Source organism: Drosophila ananassae, chromosome 3L, assembly GCF_017639315.1.
Source record: "Drosophila ananassae strain 14024-0371.13 chromosome 3L, ASM1763931v2, whole genome shotgun sequence".
Classification (NCBI taxonomy): domain Eukaryota; kingdom Metazoa; phylum Arthropoda; class Insecta; order Diptera; family Drosophilidae; genus Drosophila; species Drosophila ananassae.
Window position 1 is genome coordinate 6568713 of NC_057929.1, and position 17802 is coordinate 6586514.

The 17802-nt window shown below is 48.4% G+C and overlaps 2 protein-coding genes across 2 annotated transcripts; both read left to right on the forward strand.

Annotated features, from left to right (window-relative positions):
* The first annotated feature begins 2406 nt into the window (after positions 1-2406).
* LOC116654712 lies at positions 2407-3539 on the forward strand. The gene is made up of 2 exons (XM_032450719.2): positions 2407-2617; positions 2691-3539. The coding sequence occupies exons 1-2, from the start codon at positions 2578-2580 to the stop codon at positions 3458-3460; spliced, it is 810 nt and encodes a 269-aa protein (XP_032306610.1). The 5' UTR covers positions 2407-2577; the 3' UTR covers positions 3461-3539.
* A 6154-nt stretch (positions 3540-9693) lies between these two features.
* Positions 9694-16333, forward strand: LOC6495780 (tyrosine-protein kinase RYK). Its single transcript, XM_014908004.3, has 7 exons — positions 9694-10509; positions 14936-15063; positions 15131-15368; positions 15433-15601; positions 15677-15834; positions 15889-16190; positions 16271-16333. The coding sequence occupies exons 1-7, from the start codon at positions 10371-10373 to the stop codon at positions 16331-16333; spliced, it is 1197 nt and encodes a 398-aa protein (XP_014763490.2). The 5' UTR covers positions 9694-10370.
* The last annotated feature ends 1469 nt before the right edge of the window (positions 16334-17802 follow it).

Sequence of the window (17802 nt, forward strand, 5' to 3'; positions counted from 1 at the left end):
CCTTCTCCGGAGGATACACTTTTCATTGGCATTATGCTCATCCAGGGCCGCTCCCCTAACTGCTCCTAAGCAAACATCCAGGACATGACTCTGGCCACTTTCCAATTGGACGACGGCTGTAACGGATATGTTTACGAGTCCTGGCGGGCAAGGATCCAGTCAATTAATAATATTGAATGGCCTCCCAGGGGGTGGGTGGCCACTGCCAATAGGCTTAGCCTTGGCCTTGGTCTCTGCCTCGCAATGTCCACTGTATCCTGTTTGTATCCTTTCGGTTAATCGCCTCGTCGTAAAGCTCCACAGCCGAATGTCCCTAATTATAACTGACCACGCAGCAGTGCAACTCGCTTGACTTTCTTTCCACTTTTCCATTTCCACGTCCACTTCAGAAGGAGCGGAGTACTCCCCCACTGACCTAATGAGCCATTTGGCCAATTGGGGTTAATGTCCACACCCGCTGGAACAAAGGATTAGGGGGGCGTGGTGCCGCCCTAGAACGCGAGCTAGAAACCCAACTCAGGTGAAGTTCCTGATGAATTTTTGAAGAGACTTCGTGCAAAGTTTCTGTCAGGATAAATATATCAGCCCGATTACCGAATACCGACTTCCAACTTCCTGCTGAGGTCCTGCCTCCTCCGAGTTTCCCATTTCCTCCATATTGCCGAGTGGGTCTCTTCATTTTCATATTTTCCTTGTTTATGGCCAAACATTTTGGTCACGTGCCTGAGACGTGAGCGTTTTTAGGCAACTTTCCTACGTGGCGGATAAGTTTGCGGGGCGGCAGGACGAGGCAAGGGGAGTGAGGTCGGGGTGTCCTGGGGGCCTGGTTAAGTGCATTGTTCCTCGACGATGACTGCAGCAATCAATGACTAACCGAACTCGCATGTTAGTGGCTCCGTAGTCGACCCTTCGGCAGGATCCTGTTGATACAGCAATTCCAGGACTGCCTGGCGATGCGTGAGTTTCGCCATCACTTTCCCTTCCAGCTCCACTTGCTGAGTATCCTGTGACACGGCTTAGTCCTTGTCGAACACATCTCGAACCGACTCGACAGGACACAAACAGCTCTCTGCGAGGACTCTCTCCTCTCCTCCGATTACCAGGCACTTTGAACGCTTTGATTTCAATTTGTTTGTATGGGTCTCGATTCGGAAATAAAATCGGGATCGGGATTCCTTCCCAACTGCACCCTCCTACCTCTGACAGCTCATGAAACTGTAATCGGAAGCCCCTGCACTCCATACTCTCTCCGGAATGACGAATGGCCATCCTTCCAGCCCTCGGCCGAGTTATCCTGGCACCATGGCGACTCACATATTAATTATTGGCACAGAATATTGAAACAGAACCCGCTGCAAATGCTCTGAGGCAGTTGACAAATCGATTTCTTTCCTTTGCCAGGATCTCTGGGGGGTTGACCTGAGAGCAAACCCTTGTTTCCAGTTCTGGTTGCTCCTTTTTGCATCCAGGACATCCACTGGTGTCAATTATGCCGAGCAGCGCTTTGTGTCCGCCTGCAAATTGTCATTTCATTATGGATTCCATCCTGTTGCCATCGCATTTCGCATTCATGGGCTGCTTATCAGGGGATGTGGATGTGGATGTCCTCGCTTGGTGGTGGAGCATCCAGCATCGAGTATCCTGTATCCCTTATCAACCGACTCATCCACATATTTTCCGACTCATTTCATCGCGAGTTGTGCGGAATCATCTGAAATTCAAATATCACTGCTAAAAAGCGAAACCTTGTCGGAGCTAGTCTGTATCCTGTATCCCTGTATCCTGCAGTTCGCCAACAACCGTGTCATCATCCTATTTTACATCCCTTCCCATAGGTTTACGATCGAATGCTAATAAAGTCGTTTGCCGTCGGCCGGCGGCGCCAACTTGCATAATTCAATTACATCCGATGCAGACTCATAAAACTAAATCAAAGAACAACAAAGCGTCATGGTTCATTTCGTTCGGGGCAACTCCTTGGGGGGAGTTGTCCTTTTACGCACTTTCTCCTTTAATCCCCACCACCCGCTTTGCAGCCCTAATCCCTTGGCCAAAATCGGAGACACATACTATTGGCCAAGAGCAATAAAAGCTTTCACCGAAAAAGTTTGGCCTGATTTTGGCAGTTTTGCTATGCAAGGATCTGCTCAGCTTATCCCCTTTAAACGGCATCCGAGCTACTGCCTGGCTGCTGTCCGGGACCATCGCAGAGCCTGCTTCTGGCCGTAAAAGTTTCCCGTCACTTCCGTCACCCCCAAAGGCACTGTTCTGCGTGGCAGTCGACCAGCAATTTCCTGAACTGAAAAGTCAGAGCCGAAACTTTGATTTTAGTTTTACTGGCCCATAATAATATCCTGACTGCTCCGAAATTGGTTTACAGAACACTATTCTCTACAAAGCTAACAACATGCCTGCTTTTGCAACACTTTCTTCTGGATTGACACCCTTCGGGAACAGGGTTACCTAAACTTTCTCCGGCTCCATCTTTGACATTGAGAGAGAAGTTGCCACTAGATAGGGTTTACGAGAAGAATTTGTGAAAAGTTTCGATTAGACGGAAGAGCAGAGTTCTCAATAATGAGTGACTTGAATAGTGTTACGGAAAAGTCAAAGCCGGGTACGTTTAGATGTAGAGCTACTCTTAGAGTATTCTAGGGATTGACAGTGACCTGAATCTCATCTACTCCCAGGTGCTCCTGCTGAGCCGTCGAATGTGGTGACACCAGAGAGACTTGTGCGTCGGATCCAGTTCGAGCACAACTACCATTTTGTGCCGCCCCTGATCAGGCGGGACGGTAAGGAGGACCTATTGCATCCAAGGAGGACTCTCCGCCAGCTGGTCTGTGCCATGCAGATGAAAATTAGTCCGGACCAGCCGGAGATACTGCCTGAGGTGGAGATCAAGCGACATATTAGGTTCGCCGACTTGATTACCCGGCGATTGCGCCGCTTCTTGGACAGCACTCGAAGGTTCCTCGACTTCAATCCCATGACGCGCCTGCAGGAGGCCATAGTGGAGCAGCTAGCCAGGGAGATGCTCTGCTTGCCGAGGTACTACTCGGGGCAGCAGACGGTGTCTAGCAATCGGTACCTAGTCCTGTATCGCCCCGGTGTCCAGCCCAATCCCTACGAGATTAGGGCTCGTGAGGGTATTAACAATATCAAACTAGAAGTTTCTTTTGTGGATGAGAAGGACAAGGAGAACGATATGGATCTGGAGAAGAAGCTGGTGATGGAGCTGGAGAAGGAACCACAGAAAAAACCAAAGAAGGAGCCAGATATGGAGCCAGAAAGGGAGAAGAAGCCAGAGCTTTTTAACCTGGGCAGCATGTGCGTCCGAAATTGGCGCCCACCCACTCGTACCCAACAACTTCAGTTGACAGGACAATCGGCCCAAGATGCCTGGCTATTGGGCAGGAAAATTCTGGCAGAATTCAATGGCCGGTGGAAGCATCTATAAAAGAAGAAGGAGGACTATAGCCATAAATATTAAAAGAATACTTAAAAAAGTTTTTTAATAAAAAATCCTTTATTTTATTTTAAAATAATATTATCCCTTAACAAATGTGTACTACTTATATCATTCGAGGATTCTTTGTGAAATCCAAAGCAATCAAAAAAAAGTGCAACACTTCCTTCAACAATCAGAGCGGAAATGAAGAATGGGGCGCATCCTTGCGCATCTCTTATGTTTAGATTGCTCCAAGGATATTTGATTTGACAGGCAGTCCAAGGACTGCAGTTGCACTCGGGCCACAAAAGGGGGATGTTCAGGGCTGACCATTTCCAGTGCGAATAATGCAAAAATCGTACAATGTCTTGGCAACAATGTCTGCCTGAGTCGCAAAGTGCTTCCTTATATTCTGATCCTGGCGCCTTTATGCCGTTAGTGTGTCTGAAAAAAGGGGATTTTTTATGATGGTGCAACAATCTGCAAGATGTCGGGATTACTTTCATGCGGCAATTTGTTCGCCGTTTTGCAACTTTTGACCAGGCCAGTAGTCCTTCCCTTTTTGGTCCCTTGCCCATTTAGGGGACTTCTGGCCCATCATTTTATTTCCAAAGATCAACGCATATTTGTTCCTAGTTTTCCATTATTATCCTTATCCCTGGCAGGACCTCCCCTAAGAGGTTTGGCGAGAACTTTGGCACTCTGTTGTGTGCAGCAGTAGCTTTTCCCGTGCTTATCCTTGCCACTATTTAGTGCTTTCCACTCGTGTTTCCACTTCTACTTATTGTCCGCCACATCCTGTTGAATCCTTTTCTTCTGGTTGCTGCATTGGGGGTTGTGTGGCTTAACCTTCCCAGCGAGTATAAATCCGGGTGAATTGTGAAAGTTGTCGTGTTTGCTACGCTGATATGTTCACGTCGGGGGCATTTGTGGTCCTTATCAGTCGGTGTTCATCCTGCTGATTATCCTGAATATTCCACCACCACTCTCCCCCCGGAGAATCGAAGCTTTATCACAGGCAATTGCGTTGATGACTCTCCAGGAGTCACGTGCCGCGAAAAAACCCTTAAAATTTCATTACATTTTAAAGGATTCGTGAACTGTTTTGCTTCGATAACTTTTTATTACTTTCGCTGACAGTTTCGCTGCCAAGTGTAATTGAATTTCCAGCATCGGGGAAAGTATCCTGCAATCCGGCTATCCTACATCCTGTAATCCCCATTCCCCTTTGCGATTTAACTGCCGGCAATTGTTGTGATCAAGTTGTGCAATTCGTCTGACTGCAAATTAAATCTATTGGCGTCGCCCTTGTGCACCGCCTGCAATTAGTGGATGCAATTGCAACTGGACAGGACACTGAATACTGAACACTGGGAATCCCCTGTTCCATGGCTGATTCGAGTAGATTGGATTAGTGTCAGTTGCCAGTGCAATCAACACACACACCAACCGACCCACAGCAAAAAAGGAAGCAACAGTTGCAGGCGGAAAGGACAATGCGCATGTGCCCACACACAGGATTCGGATTCGGTTTCGGACTTTAGACTCTGTGTTATGTAAACAAACGACAGTCGGAAGACAGACAGGGGCTTGTTCAGATGTTCGGAGAAGGGCTTGGCTTCCGGACCTTTGACAACATCCGTGTTTCCGTGTCCTTTAGGGCCAAGGCAAAAATGCTGAACATGCCAGAGGGTATCCTGGGCAGGTGTGACCCTTGTTGTATCAACCCGATGCCATGTCGTTTACTTTCTGTAATGAAACACCTTTTTGGATATGGTATGCCAGCGAGATGTTGTCCCCACATAGCTTGTCAGCAGTTTCCAGTTGATTGCCAAAGGGTTCTCCTCAGCATCCTTCTGGGCAACCCGGGTAACTAAACAAATATTTACTCTCCATAATGCAATAGTTGTCTATTGAGGGACAGCCAAGGGATTGGTTTCCCAGTTTGTTCAGGCACCTAAACACTTGCCTTGGATTCTGTTTTGTAGTTTCGTAACATCTAAGTTATTTTAAAGATGGCTTAAGAGGATGTCCCTTTCCTACTCTTTCACTTTCTTATATTTTTAGCAAGGACTTCCTTAAATTTCCTATATTCCATTCCCAAACAATATCCTTTAAAGGTAAGCCTTGTAAAAGTTCTTAAATTCTAGAAAACACTCATACGCAGTGTGGGCCAGGATAACGATAGTTGTCCCAACCGCAGCCTTGCGTGACCAACACTCATGTGTATACCGTACATATTTGAGTGTTTGTATGTTTTAGTGTGTGTGTGTGTGTGCTCTGATTAGAGCAAAAGCAAAATGGCGGAAGGAGAGGGGAGCAGGACTTTGTGTTGCGGCTCTGGTTGTGTTTACATAAAATCAAAAAGTTGACACTAATTGAAATATGCCGGGGATTAAGAGCCACTCAATAAATGCCAAGCAACGAACCCTCAAACAGACGCCCTTTTCCTCTGTGGCACTTCCCCCCTTGCTCCCTTGTGGCACTCCCCCCATCGAAGCTCGAGTTTCTCAACCACAAAACGTAAGCCATAAAAGAATATTATGCAAATTTGATGTTCCGCTCGAACACTTTTTAGCGGCGACCTTTCGTCCATCAGATCGTCGGATCCACTTTCTTCGCTTAGTGGCTCGTTGATTGAATGGCCACTAAGTGCTTTTGGCTCATAAGCAGCAACAACAACAATAACAATGGTACAACAACAAACAACAACAATGAATGAAGGACATTGCCAAGCACTTGAATTATGTCAGGCCCTTAGATGTATGCTATGATTTTGCGCTTGAGAAATATGCAAAGATTAGTCAAGGTTCTCAGGGGAGCCAGGCGGAGTCAAGGAGTCAAGAAAATGGGATATTTATATTCCAAAAAATAAAGGCAGCAATCTCTTGACACTTTTTTACCATCAGTGCATAGAAAAATAGTTTATTTCAATGCCCATAAATCAATGATTATGGCCTGGGAGAGTACTCCCACCCACATTTCCGATATAATCACAACAAAAAAATGAATAGCTGCCATATTAAATATTCAGTCCCTGACACAATCTCCAAACAATTCCGAATATCTGGCCTGAGCCCAAACAAAATATTTGCCATTAGCTTTAATGTGACGGCACAATTCCCCGAGTTTATTAAATTCGCGTAAAATATTTCACGCCAACACAGTATAATGAACCTGCAATGCAAGTTTGTAATGGAAAATGCTTCTAGCCATGGCCCAAAACGGCAACAAAACAACAAACAACACCTGCCCATTGGCCAGACAAATTTTCAGCAATAAATTTTGATAGCTGATTAAAAATAACGAGCGGCATTTTGCTTTTGTTGTCCTTGTAAATGGAAAATGATTGCAAATTCTCGCGTCCAATGGAGTGAGGATGGAGGAATGGAGGGTTGGATATTTTTCTATTTTACCAGCTAATTTCTACAGGCAATTAATTTTTGTTACGTGTTCGTTGTTTTCGTGGCAAAAAGCTTATTCAGCAGATAAGTTGATTGTTATACCCGTTTAAAGGGTATATATTCTTGATCAGGATTAGCTCGCGGGTATCACAGGATTTTACAGGATGAAGCAGCACACCCAATGCGTGATGATGCAGCTGATCCTTAATTCTATAATCATTTTTTTAAGAGCTTTGAATTCAAAATAATCGTTATTTAAATAATAGAGTTTAAGCTTTACATTAACCATTAAGAGGAGGGAAAATATTCTAAACAGTCCACATTATGATCAAAATATAATTAATGATTTAAAGCATCCTTTTTGAAAAAAGTTCAACTTCCAGTAGCCATAACTCCGTTCATTTTTGACAGATTGGCGAATTTCATACCTTCCCGATCTTAGATCTTTGAGTACTATAATTCTCAATCAAACTCTGGCAAAAAAAATTTGACATATTTTTCGAAAATTTTCAAAGGGGTAACATCATGATTTTGACCAAAAATGGGCCGAAATTTTTTTGTCTTAATTTTTGAAATATTTTGATGTAGATCAGAGGGGATTAGAATTCCAATTCATAAATGGTATTCCGTTTCAAGATCAGTTGCGAAATAGTTAAAATATTCACTAAAAATGAGTCAAAAGTTTAGATTTTGACCCGATATGGAAATATAACAAAAATCTGCAGAATATTCCATATCATACTAAATACTATGACTGCTTTATAAAAAAAACAATAGATAGAATACCTTCATTTTCTTTTTTAATTAGTTGGTTATAGCTATTCGATTCGGATTATTCACTTGCAAGGGTGTTGATTAGATAGTTCCCTCTTCACAGTATATATTCCTCGAAGCAAAGCTGGTAATGGGAATCACATTGAATCACTCAAAATAAACATTAGTCCAGTCAAAGTTCATGAACTTTGTAACGCCCTTTGCTGCCCGGCAAGGAAACTAAAAGCAAACAAAATAGAGTGCCGAGGTGGAATAAAGTATGAACCGAAATCGAGGCAAGCTCACGATTCAATTAGAAACGAAAGCCACTTGGTAATTGAAAGTGGAAGGAGCCGTAGGTCTAGGAGGTCGAGGAAGCCTGAGGACAACCCATCGATGTCCTTTTAATTGCAAGAGAACGAGTAAGCCAAGTGAATCTGGAAAGGGCTGAGTAAATATTGCTCCAACTTTCAGTTTGTCCAAGGAAAAGCAAGGAAACGTGCCTCTCCAAGGACCTCCCATAATGACGGAATGCCATTGGGTTGGAGACAGATTATTATTCATTACTCCGTCTCCAAACTCCTCCTTCAGTCATTACTCCTGGCGAGTAATTGAAAAGTTTTCCCCCAACTCCCCAGCCCCAGACCAACTCCATTCATGGCTCATCTTCAGTTCATCTCATCAACATCATTGGGTTCCCGAGACAATGGCAAATGCTCAATTTGTCACTTTCTGAAGGAGTTTGGGGCTCTGGCTCTGGGGGTGGTTTCCTTGGGGGGCGTGGCTGACTGACAGATGATGCATGTGACTAAGCGGAAAATGCTTCTTTTCCGTCAGAACTTTCTTCAATTTTTTAGCCCGCTTCCTCCCCTGATTATGATTGAGTTGATGTAGTTAATATGTTATCGACTACGATGATGACTGGAAGGCATGACGGATGAAGTCCTGGCTTCCTTCATGCCTTTACATATCTGTAAGTGCGCCCTGCCGGCTGTTTGTCTGCTGCTCCATTTAAATCAGTTACAGGACTCCCCTGCCTGAAAACCCAAACACACACACTCCCATTCGCTTATTTGTCTTTTGAATTATTGATGCACTCGCTGAATGACTTCGTTTTCCGAAGGATTCGAGGGCCAAGTCAACAGTTGTCATCCTGGGAAGCTCCCTTTGAAAGCCACGACGTTGGAGGTGATGATGATGGAGCTGATCCGGATACTAATGCCTATCTGGGTCTTAATCAAGTGGCTCTTACCATTCCGCGGCTCGGATAAGTTTAATTAAAAAGACCGCAGCATTCCCTGGTTAAGCGAGGGATTCTCGCTAGAAAACTATCTTCCCTCCTTAAAACTTTAAAATTCCCGAAATGCTCAAGGCCAGAAGACTGAAAATTGGAGGCAAAAAACTTTTCTGATTTCGATTTTTATTGCAAACTGGGAATGGAGGAGCGAGAAGTTAAGAGACCAAAGTGGGGAATGAGTTTGCCAGCTTTGGCCGCTTCTTGGCAACAATTTCATTTCGGGGGCACTCGACTGTCCCGGTTCTCCATTGCCATGCCTACGACTGCAGTTGGCATTCTTTTCGGGTAACCTGCCCACGCAACCAGCAAGGATAACAGGAGGATAACAGGACTCGGGAATGGAGGGTGGAGCAGCAGCTGAATAAACATACAACCCAAACAATACATGTGGAGGTGAACCACTTGAACCACAAACATTTCGAAAGCCAGAAGTTGTTCCCTTTTCCAGTTCATAATTTATGCCAAACAAACACATAAATATTACCTCAAATTTATTAGGCCACCACCACCACCCAGTCCACCCACCACTCCACCACCCCCAGTGACTGACAACATCACCTCCAGAAAGGTGGGAGGACATCCCTTTAATCCTGCTAGGCTGTTAATCTTTTTGCAACTTTCTAATTACTCTTGCATGGGGAAACTTTTATTTAGCTTTTCCAAATTGTTTGCACCACTGAACCACACAAGCACCCCAGATCCTTGGTGGTTGGGGATTCCTTGCTCCTTCACGCATCTTTTTTACCAATTTTCACTAAGCCGAACCACTTTCCACTCAACAGGATCTGCACTTTAACGGAGGAAGCCGGACGGAAGAGAGCCAGCAGGAGAGACCTGCACAAAGTGACAGGCGATAGCCACACAACAACGTACCGGACACGAAAGGATATTGGGAGAGGAGGAGTGCCGGGCCAGTTGACAGGAGCTCAGCCAATAAAAGCCAACTTAGCTCAGTCTGGGCCGAATTCGGACATGTAGCAACTCCAGAAGCAACCGCAGCAAAACAAAACTGCAAAGTTGGGCTGCCACAGAGTGGCAAGCGGAAAAAGGAGAGCCAGGACGACCAGGACTGCCAGGACAGCCGGCGGAAACAGAGGCTGAAAGTTCCCAAATTCAGCACACAGACCTCCGTCCTTTGAAGCCGGAACAGTGAGCAGTTACCAGTTACCAGTCGGAATTTGATTTTAACGCTTCTCTGTGAGTTTGGGATCTGTGCCTCTGTTTGTGGCAGAAACAACCGTCGCCAGAATTCAAATCTGCAACAGGGGGAGGTCTGCCTCCTGAAAGAGTCAACTTGAAGGCGACGCATCAATGGCCACACATTGAGATTGGCAGTGGCACAGGATAACTGGCAACAGGACGAAGTGGAGCTGTGGAAATGTTCGCCACTTGCGGCGACACATGCTCTGACAATTTATTAACCCCGCACAGCACCCACTAGGCCATCCTCAAACCGCCACCCGCCATGGGTCACTCTGTACCCCCGGCACCGCCGTCACTGCCTCTGTGGCTCCTCTTCCTGGCCATGTCTACTTGGCGGACGCCCTCCGTCAGCGGCTATCTGAACATTTTCATCAGCCACCACGAGGTGATGAAACTGATGGGTGAGTCCAGTTCCAGTCTCATTTCCTAATCCACTAATGAAACTTCGATTCGGGGCTGACACTCCCCCTCCAGGAGCCAGGATCTACTCGCATGATTAATAGTTGCGGGCCGAAGTGCGACAGGACGAATTCATTGATCCCTGAACACGAAAACACAAACAATCCCCGAAGTCGCAGACCATGTCACAGTCATTAATGGCCACGAAATTATAGTTGACCATTAATAGCGGGGTGGGAGGGGCCCAGGACGAGGGAGCAAGGATCTGAGGCGGGGGAAGGAATAAGAATAGTTAGCTGAGCGAAACCAAAACAAATCGCACACAAATCGATTTCCGTTCTGGGCCTGAAATAGACGCCCTCACCTTGCTGACAGCTGCAAGTAGCTTTCACCTCCTCCTCCTTGTCCTGAGTCCTGCGTTCTTCGTCCTTCCAACTTCCTTTACAACCCCCTTCCTCTTCCTGCCGCCTTGTTTGTTTTCTTGTTTTTCCGTTTGTTGCTCCACGCGAATTCTTGTTATTGATGGCGCCGGCTCCAGATCGACCCAAGGCCAGGTCCCCCTTCTGGAGTGCCTCGGATGGGAGTTACATGGATTTCATGGACGTGCCAAGGCGGAATGGCCTCGTGCCTGTCGTTTGGCTCGCGATTTTCCTGTTCTTCGTCCTCGTCCTCGTCTTGATTAATGGATCGGGGAATATGCCTCCGAATGGGGAACTCGAAAGCTCCAAAATATGGAGTGGCGGGAGTGGCTTGGAGGCAGGAGCTGGCCTAGTTCTCCGCCGTTACTTAGCTGGTCACAGCCTTTCCGCCACTTGGCAATAATTGGAGCATAAATGCCTCCACCTCATTATGCAGGCCTACCTCCTGGCTTCCCGCCGAATCAGGACACTTCAATTAGTTGATGGCGTAAAAATAATCCTCTCAATGGGACGCGGGAATGATGGATGAATGAGCTGCACTTAATCGGAGGATTCTCCCCATCTCTGGCTCCTTTGACGCATTTCCAATTGCATTAGGGATCAATGGCCAGAGTGGGCCATCTCCTGGACAACAACCCGTCCTCGCATCCCCAGTGGAACCTCCTCGGGCCAATGGAAATCGGATTTCATTAGCGACATTTCAAAAGCATTTTCCACTTTGTTGCTGCTCCTCGCAGTCTCCTTCGCCCGCTTGGCTGTGATTTCTTTGCAGGATGCCTCGGAATCTCCCTGGCATCTCCTCCCCCTGGCAGCTCGTTATGTTTTTAACGACCAGTTAACACCCTGGGCGACCTGCCCTCCCCCACAATCCCTCCCAGCTAGCGATGGCTGCCACCCTCGAATTTGTTTCGATTTGAAAATTAACAAGCAGCGCAAAATCAAACAAGCTGACCCTCCACCCTCGGAACACATTCCAGTGCATGATTTTCATCCCCTGACCCCCATTTCCATGGGAATCTGTTCATGTGGAAGGCTGCTCACAGTTGCACGAGTCAGTCCCAGATTCAGGACCTCTTTGTTGCACTCCCCACATGGAAATGTGAGTTCCGCCAGCAATTCGTTGCACTTTATTTGGCTTCCACGTCCTTCTGAGGATCTGTAAACAAAGTTCCTGGCTTTCTCGTTGTTTATTGTTTATTTTCCAATTGCAGAATCCTTGAACTTTGGCTTCCTTTTCACCCCTCCTCCCCTTGATCCTTCCATGAAGTGGCGACAACATTAAAATTAAATATTTTCTACGCTTTTGTTGAAGATTTTCCGCCTCTGAGTTCAATTTCGGTGTGTCGTCCCAGCAACGGGCAATTTTCCCTCGTTGCCACCGACACCGCCACTGCCACCCACCTCCCCCTCCCCTGGTCCGCTCCACCCCTCAATCCCACTTACCCCGCCCCTTTCCTGCTGAAGACTTTCCTGTTCAAGGGTGCGTAAAAATGCAATTTCAACAACTTTTTGCTTTTGCTTTGATGTGCACACTTTTTCTCAGCCACCCGATCCCTCGCCCTGCCCCCTTCGGACCAGCTTTCCCCTCCGCCCATGCATCCCATCTCAGGGTGGACCTCAACCTTCTGCGGTGGTCTGAGAAATTTCCCTGCAAATGAAAATTAATGCAAAAGAAAATTATTTTTAATGAATAGAAAACAGCCCGAAAATCCCCACATTAATAAACTCCCCCCCTCCGTCATTCGGTCGATATGTTTTCCCTTCGAAGGGTGTTTTGGCAGAAGGAATTTGTATCCTGACGGCCCGGGAATCAGGATGCCAGGGGAGGGGAGGAGGAAATCAGAAACTGTGCCAATCGAGCGAGCAATTCTCATCTCTGATTCATAGGACAATTAGCAGGAACTGCCGGGGAACTCCTTTAATCATCGCGAGGTGAGATTGCACTCCCCGGAGATCCTGCCAGGGGGGAGAGGTAATTAGGGCGAGGGCAGGATGCAGTCTCCCAACTAATGACACTAATTATCCTCTTAATCTTTTATGCAAATGGTGTCTCCTCTTTGTTGGCATTGCCAGAGATGAGCGCGGATCCGAGATTCTCCGGAGTCAGCCAATTCCTGCCAGTCTTCCCCTCCCCCCATCTCTCCCTGATACCTTCTCCCTGAACTCTCATCCTGATTTGACCCCTTCACCCCTCACCACCTCTCCATAAATCTGAGCTGCGGTTGCAGCGTCACGTGTGTTCTGGAGTCATTCAGACAATCGCAATCGCAGGTATTATAATTAAGGCTGGGGAGGGCGGAGAGGGCACAGAGGAGGACATTATTGCGGAGTGTGGCAGCTCATCCCGCAAAGGGGGAGGAAGGAACTACCAGGAACTCCCCGGAACAGAGAGAGGGGAGTGGCAGGCAGAAGCGCGACAAAAGTTTCCCAGGCAAAGTTTCGCGCCACCGTGATATGAAAGACGAGCAAAGTTTGACACTCACGGGGGGAGGGAGGAGGGAAAAGGATACCCGAGGAGGAGTTTGAAGCTATCTGGAAGAGGATGAGCTTGAGTGGAAGGTGGCAGTGCCAATTGATGCTGTTCAAAGTGCAGTTTGGGATTGTGCCCCAAAGAGGCCAATTCATGTGGCAGACATTACAAGGACTCGGGGAGCAGAGCACCAGGACATCCCTAAATCAGGACTGAATTAATTGAGGTTGTCACAAGTGCAGTCACTTATTCAAATGTCCCCCTCCTGACGCATCCCCGCACTTTCCCTTGTCACAGGACATGTCAGAGAAGGGTTCAAACGATGTCCTTTTTCTGTGTTTGTGCATATCTGATGGGCGGCACTCTGGGGTTATGTTAGTGTTTTCCCGCTTCCTCAAAAAATCCAGCCAAACTCAAAGGCCAAGGCAGTGGCAGGGGAAAGTGGTGCACTTGGCCCACTCTGGGAGCCAGGTTGGGAACTCGGCGGGGGGCAAAGCAATTTGGGACTCGAAAACGAAACCGAAACGGCATCAGGAAAACGGAGTATAGAAAATGGAAAACTGTAGCATCTCGAGATGGAAATGAAGCCTCAACCTCAACCTAGGCGGGATGAAAGCCAACGAAAAATGCTGTTTCTTGTTCTGTAATTGGATTTAAAATTGTTTTAAGCAGCGAGCGAGTGCTTTGTTCTATCCTAAATGCAGGCTCACTCCCCCTGCTCCCTGCCCCCTGCCTCCAGTCACCCCCCTTTGAGTCCGCCGGAAGCGGAATTGCTACATTCAACATCCGGCGGAGTCTCAAACTTGAAGGAAGTAAGCTTCCACTCCAACACCCACTCCCCTCCTGGTAGAATAGCTAGCTCGGCCTGATCCCGTGGAGTAAATAATGCACCCCACTGACGAGGGGGATAGAATCCTGCGACCTGAGTCCCGAGTCCTGAATAGAAATAGGAAGAGCAACAATAATGGCGGATGAAGAAATTTAATTTCACGTCGTTTTAACTCAAGCAGCTCGTCTTTCAATGCCTGTGGGCGGGGAGCCTGAAAGAGATCAGGACTTTTTAACTCCGGGGAGCTGTGGAATCGGATTCCCGTCGATGACGAGGCATCGCAGTTGACACCTTTTAATGTATCCTCTCCCAGGACTCCTGTCGCTCCTCATTTCTCCCCTCCACTCCACTCCTTTTTTGGGCCACTCCGAGACACTCCCTGCAACGTCGCCTGCCGGTGACGGATTCGATTTCGATTATTATTGTGTCTTGGGTTTTGTTTACCTACCAGCATTGTCACCTCACAGACCACCCCCTCCCCTCCGCTAGGGGCTAGAGAGAAAATCAATTTCCGCTTAATGGTGGAAAAAGGATAAGGGCGGACGCTCGAGGGGAGAGCAAACAGCAAATGCACAAAGTTTGCTCAGCAGCGGGAGATCCAGGCTCTAATGGAGGGGGAGGGCCCTGCAATTTGCGGGAAACTTTCGCTTTACGTCTGCAGTGCATCCGCAGTCGCCCTAGTCTCATATCCTTCTCGCTTATCGCCGCAGGACTCGAGGCGGACCTCTTCTACGTGCACGAGGGAGCCATCAACACATACGCGATGCACTTCACCGTCCCCGTGCCCGCGGACATCCACGAGCTGGAGTTCTCCTGGCAGAGTCTCATCGCCTACCCGGTAAGGAGACTGCACCAGGACCGCCCAGGACTCAGGTACTCATATTAACCACTTGCTATCCTTACAGCTGCCCTACTCCATCAGCATCGAGTACAACACCGACCAGGAGGCCCTGGGCACGCCCACTCTGAGCATCCCGCACAAGGGCCTGGTGCCGCAGGAGATCGAGTCCTTCCTGGTGTACCTGCCCTGCACGGGCAACGCCACCCTCCAGCTGCCCGTCAACGTCAACATGGTGGTGCGGGGACCCCCGCGCTTCAACGACACCCGGCTCCACTTCAAGCGCAACAAGATCTGTGCGAAAGGTGGGTCTCAATGCCTCGTCCTGGCCAGCAATCCATCACTCATCCGACCATGTTCCATTCGCAGGCATCTCACCTGAGCCCAATCAGTCGCCCGCCCCCGCTCACGCCCCCTCCCAGGGCCCCGCCCTCCTGAGTGCCGCCGCCTGTGCCCTGGGACTGGTGTTGGCCGTCGGCCTGGTGGCCAGCATGATGTACGTGAAGGCGCGCAAGCAGCTCCGCCAGGACTCGCTCCAGTAGGTTATCCCGGGGACTCTACCCCCTCCATTTGCCCATTAACACCTTGGTTTGGTTTGCTTCTTCCCTTCCAGCACCAGCTTCACCACCGCGGCCTACGGCAGCCACCAGAACGTGTTCATCCGCCTGGATCCGCTGGGCAGGCCGCCGAGCGCCACAGGATCCTATGCCACCATCGCCAGCCTCAACAAATACCCGTCGGAGAGCAAGAAGTCCTGCAGCATATTCGACCGTAAGTTAATTTCGTGACACCCCGCCTGGACGACCTCTAACCCCGCCCTCACAGGTTTCAGGAGCTCGCCCACGCCCACACCCTATGCCACCGCCCTGCTGCCCATGAACCACGACCAGGCCGCCGAGACGATTTACTCGAAACCAGAGTCGATCTGCCCCTCGAGGATATCCTACTACGCGTCCTCGCAACTGACCCAGGTAACTATCCCGTCGAATACCCACTATCCCCAGTCCCAGGGGGGCGTTCCAGATGGCAGAGGATTCCGGGGGATGAGATTGGGATCCACATTTGAATCAAAGCCTTTGATATATTGGGACACGTGGCAGGCGCAAATGGAAATGGAGATTGGATTGGTAATGGGAGTCCCCTTGAAGCGGACTCTGCTTTCCGAGTTGCCCGGACTACCTCTAATTTGTCCTCCATTGCTCCCCAGGCCCAAAGGACCTTCCCTCCTGCCAAAGGCTGCCAGCCGCCTTTCCTCGACGATAAAAATTAAATTCTAATTTATATTTACGAGCTGATAAAGCTCCCGTAGTGCGTTAAACTCGAAACAAGAGCCATTCATAAATATGCGGCTTTCCTCGCCCCTGGCCCTCAAGGATGTCTGGGTGGGTTGCCGAATGGGGAAGGTAGCTTCGTGTGTCGCTCACGTACTCCATGTGGCAGGTGGCAAGCTGCAGGTGGAGGAGGAAAGTGGTGTGTTCAGTCTAGAGTGCGGGTGAAGGTGAAGGCGACACACAAACCCACTGCCTGGAGAGCCAGGTGCTGGGAGTCCTTGGAGTGCGGCAGGTGAGTGGAGGACGGAAGGAGGAGGGCTACCTGTGAGATAAGCGGAAGGTGCTCCGATGAGGCAGACACAGACAGTCTGCCCGACTCGATTATCTTTGTTTTTGTTTCCAATCCAGCGAGCACCCCTTGGGCGAAAATTAGAAAACTTAATCCAAACTAACCACTAACCACAACCACTCTGCCCCAAAATGCACCCAACTCCCTGAGGTGGCCATCGAAGTGAACTGAAAATTATTTCAGCCATCATCGGGATACTTAGAACCTCATATTTGGGTCGTCTTCAGAGAATCCCTCGTGCCGCTACCTCCAGAGAGAACATTAGCATTTCTTTCGAGCCAAGTTAACTTCTTGGTGTGGCGGGAATCTCTGCCAAATTGGAATAAATTATTTAGCAGCCTCTTCAATTGTTGTCCTTGTAAACATTCCTTAGACCCTTAGACAGGATTTTTTCTAGGCGCCCTCCCCCATCCACTCGCCATGATGACTTTGCCATTTTCGTCACCAAGTTCTAACGCAATTTCCATCGACGCATAATTAAATATTCAATTTCCATGGCGACTGGAGGGGATTTTATGTGCTCAGCTTAAAGCATCCTGATCTCCGTATCCTGGCGCTGTTTGCCCAGCGATTGCTGTTTGTTTAGACTTCAATTTCATCCTCATTACGGGAACAGCCTGGCCCTGGGAAGGGGGCTACTCATCCACTCCTTACAGGGTTATCTGGCGGCTCTCAGTGCCAAGAGTCATATCCATTTGGCTCTATCTGGTGCCAGGACGAAGGACGAACGCATCGAAGCAGGCGACAGGGAATTAAATGAATTCGCTCTTCTCTCTCTGTCTCTCTGATTATCTCTCTCTGTCTCTCTGATTCTCTACAACCCGAAATTGGAGTGGAGCTGAAGATGCGGTTGGGGTCTGAGGGTGCTTGCCATAATTATTGTTGTTCCGTTTCTGTTCTACCAATTGAATGGCCCCCATGGCATAGCCTCCTCTGCTCCTGCCCCCATCTGCTCTGGCCATATGTGTGAGCGTTAAGCGAACTGTAGCGCAATTTTGGGGCACAAACAAGAGGACCAGAGGCTGAGGGGAGTCTGGTCTGAGGCAAACGCACTCATTTAGTCAAACAATTATATCCAAGTGCACACAGATACTCACACAGACACCCACCCACACCCAC